Source organism: Benincasa hispida, chromosome 9 (assembly GCF_027475165.1).
Source record: "Benincasa hispida cultivar pf3 chromosome 9, pf3_genome.v1.1, whole genome shotgun sequence".
NCBI classification, from domain to species: Eukaryota; Viridiplantae; Streptophyta; class Magnoliopsida; order Cucurbitales; family Cucurbitaceae; genus Benincasa; species Benincasa hispida.
Window position 1 is genome coordinate 31,723,200 of NC_143486.1, and position 11,855 is coordinate 31,735,054.

The window sequence follows — 11,855 nt, forward strand, 5'->3', positions numbered from 1 at the left end:
TACAATTAACTTTAAAGTTCCTAGATCGAGCTATCGAAAAGGAATATTTATCTTGTTGATATATGTAGTAGCTATAAAATATTTTAACCTCTTTTTAACCATGCTTTTATATCCTTAGAATTACTCTTATTTAAATGTGATATCGATTCATTCATGTACCCCTCATAAACTCGGATGTTACATTGTACGTTAGTAGCCAAATGTGTGTTAATACATCATTTGATTTTAATACAAAAAAAAAGACATATTAAGAACTTTGGTCATAATTTTGAGGACAATCAATGGGAGGGAAGAAAAGAAAGAAAACATGTGCATTACCCTATTTCAATTTTTTTTTTTTTTTTTTTGCAGTTTAAATTTGTGGAAAAACATATGCAAGGTAAAATTTAATTCTTCATGACTAGAACATGAAGCTTTTTTCTAAAGATAAATTATCATTATCTTCTCATCCTTTTTAGTTAAAATAAATATTATCACAATCTTCTCATCTTTTGAGATGAGAAAATACAATGGGTAAAAAGTTGAAATTGAACATGCAAGTAAAATATAATTTTTTCATAACAAGAGCATCTCTAACTTCTTCTTTTTCTTCTTTTTCTTTTTTTAATTTAAATTATCACAATCCAAACAAAGAGTATTAATTAAATAGTCCCAATAAAAAAACATAAAGCATGGAAAAACTTGAACTATCATTATGATATATTAATCTCTAAAAAAACATGCCTATGATGCTGACAAACATGCCTGTTTACCAACAAAGATAGACTCTAATATATTGTTTACTCTATTATTATTATTCTTGGCCCCATGCCTAACTTCAAATTAAAATTACAAAAATGAACCTAATTTCAATTATTTATTAGTAATAATAGTAAATTTGGACAATCATTGACTTTGGTACTATCTCTATCCCATAGTTGAAGATGTCTCCATAGCATCTTAAAAAAAATAACAACAAACAAAAACAAAACTCTCCATAGAAATTCTATTATATTCAAAGTTATTTTAAAATTACTAGAGAGAAGTGTCCTCTACTCAAACTTGTATTTTAAAAAGTATACAACCTAAGAAGGAGAAGCTAAATTACATAGAATATTCTATAAGTTTTTGTATTTTTAAATTTCTAACCATTTAATCCTAACATAAAATGATTTCTTCAAAATTGAAAGTCAGTTTTTAAAATTATTTTATTATTTAACGCGAGTAATTTGTAGGCTTATAAACATATTTAGTTTCCAATTAGTTTATTTATCTGCTAGAAGTTTCATTAAATTTTGACATTAATTTTTCCGATAATCTTGACATTAATCTTTATGATAAAGACAAGTCGTTGCAAATTTAAAGCACATGAACTAAATTATTACATAATACAACTCAAAAATAAAATTGAATAGGTACAAGAGTTTAGTTGTTAGAAACCAAAGTTTATGGACTAAATAGGGATGTCTAGTTTTAAAAAAATATTTAAAAAAATATAGTTATTTTCAAAAAGTTATTTAGGGAAAAATATTCAAAATATTTTCAAAATTTCTACAAGTATTCATTTTCTATTTCATGCCTCCATTTTTCCCTTTTTTATATATATTTTTTATTTCACTTAAATTCAGTTTTAAATTATTAATTCTATTTTAATTTTTCTTTCATATAAATACACATAAAAATATATAAAAATTTTTAAATTTTAATAAATTATTTTAGAAAAATTAATAGTTTTAATTTAGTACATTGATTTTTTTTTCTTCATAAAAACTACATATTGGATACAAAGTTAAAATTTGTATGTGAAATAACAATTAATTTTTTAACATTATATATATATATATATATACAAACACACATATAACACATAAACTTGAAACCTATGGCCTACTATACACATGGTAAAGTCTAAGGCCACATATAGAAGTAAATTTCAAAGTACATTGGCTAAATAGTTAATCTTATATGAAATTGTGCCCCTAACATGAAATCATTTCACATGAATTTCCAAACAAAAGATTTTATTTTTTATGCTTTCACATCAATTAAGTTTCAAACACAAATATGAATCTAATTGTAATTGAAAGAATTGAATCCCTAGTAGAAGCATGTGATCACTTTGTTTCAATTTTTCTTCAAGAATAAATTCAAGAGGCATACGTCTAAATCAAGCATGCTTTTTTACGGTATTATTAGGAGGAAGAATTAATTACCTTTGGAGATATTTTGTTCAAATCTTCTCCCAATCTTGAACAAACCACCGCACGAGCAAAATCATGAACTGGATACTACCAAATGACCTTTTCTACTATTCCCTTAGACAAGAACGGTCTGTAGAAACCACTTCAAAGATTTTTGAGAAGGGAACCATGAATGTTTTTTTGGCAAGTAACATTTCTTTGTTGATTTTTTAGAGAGATTTTTCAGATAGAGTTTGTGAGTGAGTGATTTTTTTTGGGTATCTCAACCAAGAGCAATATCTTCTTCTAATAACACTTACCAGATCAAACACGCGAGGGACTCCCCTCCCCGTTATCGGGCCTCCCCATTCCCCGATAACGGCAGGGAGTTATTTAATTTAATTAAATATAAATTAAAAATCTAATTTAATTAATCCATTCATTTAACTAAATATCCTTAGCTACCTTTTAAGTTATTACTTTAACACATACATTTGTACGTCAACCACATACTATTCAAGTTACATTAAATAACCTTTTATTTTAATTATTGGATTTGAGTTATGTAAGAAAATAAATAGAAATTTATTTATTAGAATAAATAAAATTTTATTTATTTAATAACATGTTTATAGTTTACCAACTACGAGATTAGAACATAAACCCCAACCGTAATTAAGTAAAATTTGTTTTAGTAATTAAATATTTAATTATTAAATGTTTAACAATTTTAGTTCGATAATTAATTAAATAATTAGGAGGATGATAATTAGTTAAATAAATAGAAAGTAGGGCCAGACTCCCATGACACAAACGCAAACTCAGAAGAAGTTGAACTTCATTAAGTTGATCACGATATTAGAGGCTTACCTCTTATGATGCAAACGTAGAGTCAAACTGGTAATACTAGCCCATTCACCCCAATGGTGACATGCGGCCATTTGGATCACAATATTATGATCCTCAGTAGATGATTATAGTTTAATATCGATAAATAATTTTAAGACCTACAATATATCTTCTTCCCCATTATGGACAATAGTTTAATTATTTATCTATCTATATATATTATCTAAAAGAGGCTTTGGTAAAGACTACCCCCAACAATCAATTTTAGCAATGATCACCTCGGACACCTAATTTCTATGATCATCTTACTGACCAACTTGACCACTAATTACAAAGAAGACCACCTACAATGACAACTCCGACAAATAGCGTAATCTCTATCCTTAAAATAAAATATAGTTGCCCACTAAATTTAGTTGAAAGGATAAGTAATGTATTAAATAAAGAAATAGAACTTTTTACATTTTCACATGGGGAGATTTTAGAATTTTAAAAGATATTTAGGAAAATTAGGTTGTTTGAAAAGTATTTATGATATTAGTTTTGCATGAATTTGCAAGTTGAAGTTGCGAACTCCTTGAGACTTTATTTAAAATAAATTAAGGAAAAAAAATACATTTTTGGTCACTAAGTTCTGGGTCTAGTTTCTATTTGGTCCATAAGTTTCAAAATGTTATATATTTAGTTCATAAGTTTTTATTTTAGATTCAATTTAGTCTCTAGATTTCAAAATGTTACAATTTTACCCTTAACATTTGAGTTCTACTTCAATTTAGCGTCTTTATATTTCAAAATTTATATTTTTAACATTGTTTTAATTAAACTTATTATTTGTCTTTAGTGTTAATGTATGTTAATAAATTTAAGATAATTAAATGAATTATAATTAATTAAGTTTTACTATTTTTCATCACTTTTAAAATTAAATGTAGCAGTTAACTTCATAATTATTTGGATTTTCTAAATTGACCTATTGATTTAAGAACATTTAAAATTTGACACGGAATTCTTTTCTTCTCTTTTTCTCTTCTTCTTCTTTTTTCCCTACAAAACGAACTAAATTTAAAATGGACTACCAATGTTCATTATAAAATCAAATTAAAATTAGAACTTTTGAAAAAAATTTCAATTGAAGTTAATAAAATAAATCTAAAGTCAATTGACTCATAATATTTATATTTTATAGTTAATTAAATTGATTTGATGAATATTTGGTGTTGAAATTTCTTTTTATTTGAGGTAATTGTTCAAATCAGTTGAGCCATTCAAGATAATTGTTGTGAAAAAAGTTAGGGTTTAGGTTAAATATCTAAAATGGAGAAAAATGAAAGAGAAATGGAGAAGAAAATAAATGGTGAAATGAATAAGAAGAAAGAATGAGAGAGTAGAAAAAGAGGAAGGGAAAGAAGAAAGAGAAAGAAAAAGGTAAGTCACGAGTGGAGATTATTGGAAAGAGGAAGGAGAAAGAAGAGAGAAGAGAAAGAATGTAATTAATTAGAAATATATGATATTTTTCTAAATATTTTCAAAAGTACAATATTTTTCTAAATATATTTTTTTAAAAAAATACAATATAATTTCAAAATTTCCACTAAATAGTAACTTTAATAAAAAAAAACTAGGAAAAAAAAGATTTTCAACTTATTATATACCTTAATTTTTAATTTTTGATTCTAACATTATTATTTAAATGGTGATGTGATAGACATATTGATTTGACTAACATGGTTTGAAATATCTGACGACAAGAATATAGAAGATCTTTTTAAATATAAAAAAATATTTAAACTTTATAGTAAAAAATTTTAAAAGTACCAATACTTTTTAAAAATATTGATACTTTTAGAACTTTTTGCTATAAAACATAGATATTTTTAAGATTTTTCTATTTATAAGAATTTCTCTCTAGAGATTAAGGGCATATTTGAGAGTGCCTCTAAGAAATAGTGATTTTAATATAAGTGATTAATTAAAAATTATTTTCATACCATCATTTTAATATTTGGTTCCATATTTTTAAAAGTGATTTTTTATAATAAAAATTAAAAATGATTTTCAAATGAATTAACGATATATTTGAAACTAATTTTTACCATAAGTATTTTACGCAAGATTATTTAACTAATTATAAGTAGTTTCGTGAAAATGCGATAAATTATGTTAATATTTGATTCTATTCTTGTACAAATGATTTAAATTTAATTAAAAGTATTTTTTAAATGATTAAGGTTTGTTTCAAAGGTAGATTAGAATCATCAAATTACTAAAAAAAAATCACATTTGAGAATGAAAAAAATAGAGGTAGAGAAAATTATATAGACAGATAAAAGTTTAAGAGAAAAAATAAAGACATGTAGAAAATTTCAAAGAGAAAAAAAGTGTTACAGACGGGGAGAAATTTAGAGAGAGAACAAAAATTGATATGTACTTTTTTTTTTTTTTCCTCTCTTCTTCTTCCTTCCTTCAAAATGAACATAACCTAATGATAATTGATATATATTCTTTAAAGTTAAAGGGTTCAAAATCTCCATACCCTCTACTTCTTGTATATATATAAAAATAATAGAACTATATGATTGTTCATTCATTCCTTTTTTTTAGTTTCAAGAACATCTGTAGTAGTTTACTGTGATTTAGGCTTTTTTATGATTTGAAGTTTGAACCACCAAGTTTTAGATAATAGTATATAAGAATTACACAATAATAGAAATTTTATACAACATTTATTTTATTGCAAAACAAAAGAAAGACTAAATTATATAAAATACCTCTAAATTTTGTACTTTATGTTAAAAATACCCTTAAATTTTTAAGAAAAGTTAAAAAAATATCTTTACTGTTAGTTTAGATAGAAACCGTTAATGTTTTATTTTAAAAAATACCTCTGAACTTTCAAAAATTTCAAAAACACGATTAACAAAATAACTTCAAAAGAAATTTTTACTTTTACTGTAACGCCCCAAGTTTAAGAGGGGGACATGAATGAACAGAGACATCCGAATGAAAGGGATCCTGAAAATATGAAAGTGTGGTTAAGAAAGGCTTAAAAGAATTGAAAGTTACTAGTTATACCAACAAGATGCACAATTCTTTTTAGTGGCAATCATAGGAAATTAGGAACTTCATAGTTAAACGTGTTTAACTTGAAGCAATTCTATGTTGGGTGACATTTTGAAAAATTTCCTAGGAAGCATGCAAGTTAGAACAAGACATGTTGAAAGGACCTGGAGATAGTTTTCACTCTTGGAAGCATTCAACACAAGCAATGATGATGTTGTCAGGTTGCAGAGGATTTCTGGGGCCATTCGATTTTAAATTCTGATCTAAATCCTTACATTTAGTATATGAACACAAAACGTTAATACTCTTTTAAAAAATATTGTTGAACATTAAAAAATTGCATTAATACTTCTAACCTTACTAAAAATGAAAAAAAAAAAAAGTTAAAAATGCTCCTATTGTTAGTATATTGATCAATTGTTTGATTTTTTTTTTTTTTAAGTTTAAAAAACACCAATTTTAAATTTTTTTTATAGATATCATTTTTTAGTATAGTAGGGGTAGGAGAATTTGAATCATAGACCTCTCGGTCACTCTTACATCCGTAAAGCAGTTGAGCTATACTCACTTTGACTAAATATCTTTTTTTTTTTTCCTTTTGTTTCATATGGTTACTCTCCTTTTTTTCCCATTTATCTAATTTTTACACCAATTTTTTCTCAACAAATATTAACCAAAACTTCAAGTGAAATCATAAAATCCTACAAAATTCTAAAGTTAAAATCTCTCCTTATACAAAAATGTTAAATAGTCAGATACAAAAAAGACATATTTGATTATTGACATACATTCAACTACTAATATACAACCTTATTAAAATACTTTAAGTTCTAAGGTTATATTCTTGATACTTCCATTATTCTCTTCCTTTTTGTTATTATTTATATACCTTAATTGAAAGAGATACATGAGATAAACAAAGTAAAAAATAGTTAACAAGAACGAGAGTAAGAGAGGATAAAAAATAGAGAAAATCGACAAATGTAAGGTTACATATTGAAGTATGGGAGATAGAGGAAATATAAGAGGGAAGTGATGGGTTGTAGATAAATAGTAAGTACATTCCTAATTTTTTTTCAAGGTAAAGATATTGTTAAATTTTTGTTTAAGTTTAAGAGTATTTTTGAAATTTTTAAAAAATTTAAGAATATTTTTGAAATAAAATACTGATAGTTTTCCTTCAAAATTAAAGACATGAATATTTTTCTTAACAACTTTTTGAAAGTTTAATAATTTTTTTAGAAATTATGAAAATTTAAAAATATTTTTGATATAAAGTAGAAAGTTGGAGTACAGTTTTTAGTATTCAGCCTGGAATAAATAAAGCATAAGGCATCATTATTAGGGTCGTAGGGGTTAGATTTATAGAATTTTAATATTAAACATCCAACCTTTTTAATAAAGTAAATTATATTTTGATTAACCATTGTTAAAAAAATAAAAAAAATGCACCAACATATTCAATTTTTTTTGCCTTCAAAATTCACTAACAATTATTGTGTATATATTAAACCACCACCAATCATTTTTCCAATTTTAAAATTTAGGATTCACTTATTAACATATCTCCACTAACATACCACATTTTTACAATTCATTATAACATAAACATTTTTGGTTCTATAGTTTTATTATTACTCCAAATATCAACAACAAAAAATGTATTCACAACATAACAAATTTAAACTCATATGTTGATATATGTTAAAAGGAAAATCTCCACATAGTTATATTATAATATGATAAGATTTAATGGCTCTTCGTGGTTTTATCTAAAGTAAATTATCCTAACTTACAAATCATATTATTTTCCTTTCATCAGCCAATGTGAGAATTTTGAAATTTTCAAAATTAGCAAAAGTCATAGAATCATATCATCATGATGGTTCACCTAAGTCCAAAATCAACCAAAATAGTTAAGTATGAGAAACTCTTTAAAAAGTTTTAAGTTTGGACCTCTACTTAATTGTTTGAATTATAATACTTATTGCAAAAATTTGTTAACTTTTTTTTACTCCGAGTTTCATTTTATTTTAGTCTACATATTTTCAGTTTTGATCTAATTTTATTTTTGTATTTTTTATCAAATTTTAAATTATTATTATTAATAATAATAATAATAATAATAATAATAATAATAATAATAATAATAATAATATAATTGTCATGCAAGTTAGATACTGTTAATATATTTTCACACAATTTATAGAGGGAAGGCTAATCAAGACTTAAACATATTTTTGTCACAAAATTTTCAAACAATTTCGTTTTCGTCCATAAACTTTCAAATTTAACTTTATCAAAAGGCCCTCGATAAGTACAATATTCAAATGTATATATTTTTAGTTATACATATTTACATAACAAGTCGAATGATAGTAGGAATCCCTGCCCAACCTCTACTTTTACAAAGTTAGAGCATCCTGATAAATATTTTAATAGTGAAAGGATTAGAGTGAGATTTAAACAAATAAAAGAATCATCGGACTTTAATCTAATAAGAGAGATTAATTAGTAATCAAATTTAGAGCTAATTAAAAAAGATAGGTAAAAAGGCCATAAAAGAATTTAGTTATCAAATATATTTTTGTTAGTTACATTGAATATGATTATGTTTATTAATTTACACATATTTGTAAACAAATATATTCCTATTTTCTCCCCTGGATTATTTCCTGTCACAAGAAACTGAAATGGGACTAAACATTTTTTTTCCTAATTTTTAAATAAAGAGAAACAAGAAATAGAAATAGTTACCAAATATATTTCTGATAATTTTTCATAAACTAATTAAATTTATTTTAAACGTTATCAAACGGGTCTAAGTTTACACATAATAATCCAAGAGAATAAAAGAAAATGAAAATATTGTAAATTTAGTTCTCATCTCAAAGAGAGTGATTATAATATTAATTATTGGATTTGTTTAGAGGGTATTTAGAAAGACCATTTAGGTTATTACTTGACTACTCTATACGGTTCAAGTTTCATAAAATAACCTTGAATCTTTCTCTAATGATAATTGCATATATAAAATAATCAACCATTATTTTAAATAACATATTAAGTATGAGGTTTTAGACATATATCCCAACAACTTTAACTAAAAGAGAGCTTAATTAGTATCAAATTTAGAACTAATTAAAAATCAAGCACATTATTTGTAAACATATTCATGTTAGTTATACATGATTATGTTTGTTTACACATATTTGTAAACAAATATATTCCTATTTTTTTCTAATGGATTATTTCTTCTTATAACAAATAGAAATAGTTACAAAATCATATTTAACTAAGTAAAAAGAAATAGAAATAGTTACCAAACATATATTTATGATAATTCTCCCATATACTAATTAAATTTATTTTAAACGTTAAACGTTATGAAACGAGTAATAAAAGTAGTTTAATTATTGGAATTGGAAAGAGGGTATTTAATAGCATTGAGCTCCAATTTCCTTAAGGCAGCTTTAGCAAGATCAATGCCACAAATATCAGAGAGTCTGACCAAATACAAAAGCACATCAGAAAGCTCTTCTCCCAAGTGCTTCTTCTCCTCTTCTTCCCACTCTGGCAGCCCTTTTGGTACCTCTCCTTTCCATTGGAATATTTCTGATAATTCTCCCACTTCTCCCACCTGCATGCATAATCCCCAATTTTCTTTTCTTTATTTAAAACACTAATTTGTTAAATCATGTTCATTATAAACACCTAAAATGGTGGGATTTTTAATTGGAAGTGCTTTTTCTAGAGGATTTTAGGTAGAAAGTTGTTTATCGTAAATAATTTTAATGTTTGGTTTTATATTCTTTGTAGTACTTTCAAGTGTTCGATCTTTAATTAGAATCGGTAAATGTTTTTCACATACTGATTGGTTGATAAAATATATACATGATTTGGTACCTTTTCCATTCTCCTTTCCTAAGTTTTAAGAAATATACCCAAATTTGTATATATTTCTTAAAAAAAAAAAAAGAACTCTAATTCTTTATCTTTATATTTATTTTTTTCAAAAAAGAAAAAAAATTTCCAATTGTTTTTTCTTGAAATTTTACAAATATATTGTAAATATAAAAGAAGAAGGACAAAATATAAAACAGTACTTAATCTTTGAAGTAATTCTCATTTAAATTTCCAATTTTACTATAGTATATTAATAGGATATGTTATTAAATTATTATTTTATCAATACATATTTGGAGATGTAGACGCATGACACTTGAAAAAATAAATTTTTATTAATAGGTGGATTTGATTTTTTTTTTTTTTAAAATAACAATACGTGGATTAAATTTTGACAAACATACAAGTTGAATTTCATAAATGAATTATATATATTATAAGTTTAGTTTTTCAAGTTCGTATCAAGATATGTGAATTATATTTAATAGATGTTGGAATTTAAAAAATGTCTAATAAATTTTTGAACTTTCGGTCACGTATTATATCCAAAATTTTATAAAAATGAACTCATCTATTAAATCTAAATTAATAGAAATTTAGGCAAGATCCTCCCCCTTTCTTTTTGTGGGTCCAAAAATGTTGAAGAGATTAAGTTGTGGATTTATTTAGACAAAAAAAGAAAAAAACCAACAAAATTGAAAGTTTAAAGTTTTCTTAAACACTTTTAAAAGTTTAGAGATATTTTAGACATAAAATTTAAATTAAGACGTTTTTAAAGGTCGATGAACTAAATAAATACAAAGTTAATTATGACTTCAAAAAGCTAAACTTATAATTTAATCCATTAATAAATCCAAAATTTAATGAATTTTCAATTTTTTTAAAAATAATTGTTAACCAGTTTTAACAATCTTATAAATCTAGTTCCTCTCCCAATGTCTTAGAAAATTTAAAGTAATCAAAATTTGATCCAATCCAACTATTTATAAAATTCTATCAAAGAAATGAACTCTACCTTGTAAGATTATAAAAACTAAAATTTAATTTTCTCCGAAATCAAATATACAAGTTAATCTTAAATAAAAAAAAAAACCTCATTAAGAAATTTGGTAGTAAAATCTCTTAACAATTGCGATAATAAGTAAAACTAAATTGACACAAAATTTATACGATTAATCCGTGTTTAGAAGTTTGATTCTCCGACTATACAAATATATTATATAAGAATGAAAGAGAAAGAAAAGAGGAGTGAAAAGAATAAATACCAAAGCAAGGAGGAGATTTCTTGGGCTATGAAAGCGATCCCAATTCCTTTCCTTAGAAAATTCTGCCATTTTCATCCTCAAAACCTCCAAACTCACACTTCCTTCCTCTTCCTTTCTTTCACTCATTATCTCACAAAACCACTTTCCCCAAAACCACTTTCCCCCAAATCAATGCTAGCTCTTCTCTCTATGTATCACTCTTTATCTTATATAATTCAGCAAGAAAGAAGAAACTTTTGTGTTCTCTTGGCTACCGGCTATTGCCCTTACATTCCACCGCCACGTGCCGGTTCTCTTGATTCTCGCCAGGATCTTTGGTCTTCCTCGTGTTCTTGTGGGACCCTCTCACTTCTCTCTCTCCCCCCTACCTCTCATTTTCTTGGTTTAGTTTTACTTTACAATATATACTTTTCTTTTTAAGTATCACTTGACCGAGCATAACTTAACCGACATATTTATACGTTAAGAATTAAGAAGTTGATTATTTGAGTCTTTTCATTCTCTTTTATATTAAATAAAAAAAATTTATTATTTAGCATTTTTTTTATACAATTTAGGATAAGGAGATTTGAATCATTGGTCTTGTAGTTACTAACACACTCATATGTCAATTGAA

At 25.0% G+C, this 11,855-nt stretch overlaps 1 protein-coding gene across 1 annotated transcript; it reads right to left on the reverse strand.

Moving 5' to 3' along the window:
* Nucleotides 1–9,401: 9,401 nt before the first annotated feature.
* Nucleotides 9,402–11,427, reverse strand: LOC120085363 (dCTP pyrophosphatase-like protein). The gene is made up of 2 exons (XM_039041311.2): nt 11,240–11,427; nt 9,402–9,708 (listed from the first exon to the last, which is right to left on the reverse strand). The coding sequence occupies exons 1-2, from the start codon at nt 11,363–11,365 to the stop codon at nt 9,478–9,480; spliced, it is 357 nt and encodes a 118-aa protein (XP_038897239.1). The 5' UTR covers nt 11,366–11,427; the 3' UTR covers nt 9,402–9,477.
* Nucleotides 11,428–11,855: the final 428 nt, after the last annotated feature.

What these genes read in the sequence shown, in the direction of transcription:
- LOC120085363 (XM_039041311.2), bottom strand. Translation starts at nt 11,365, where the DNA reads ATGAGTGAAAGAAAGGAAGAGGAAGGAAGTGTGAGTTTGGAGGTTTTG. An exon ending in GAAATCTCCTCCTTGCTTTG is followed by an intron (nt 9,709 to 11,239) that starts GTATTTATTCTT and finishes TTATGCATGCAG; the next exon opens with GTGGGAGAAGTGGGAGAATT.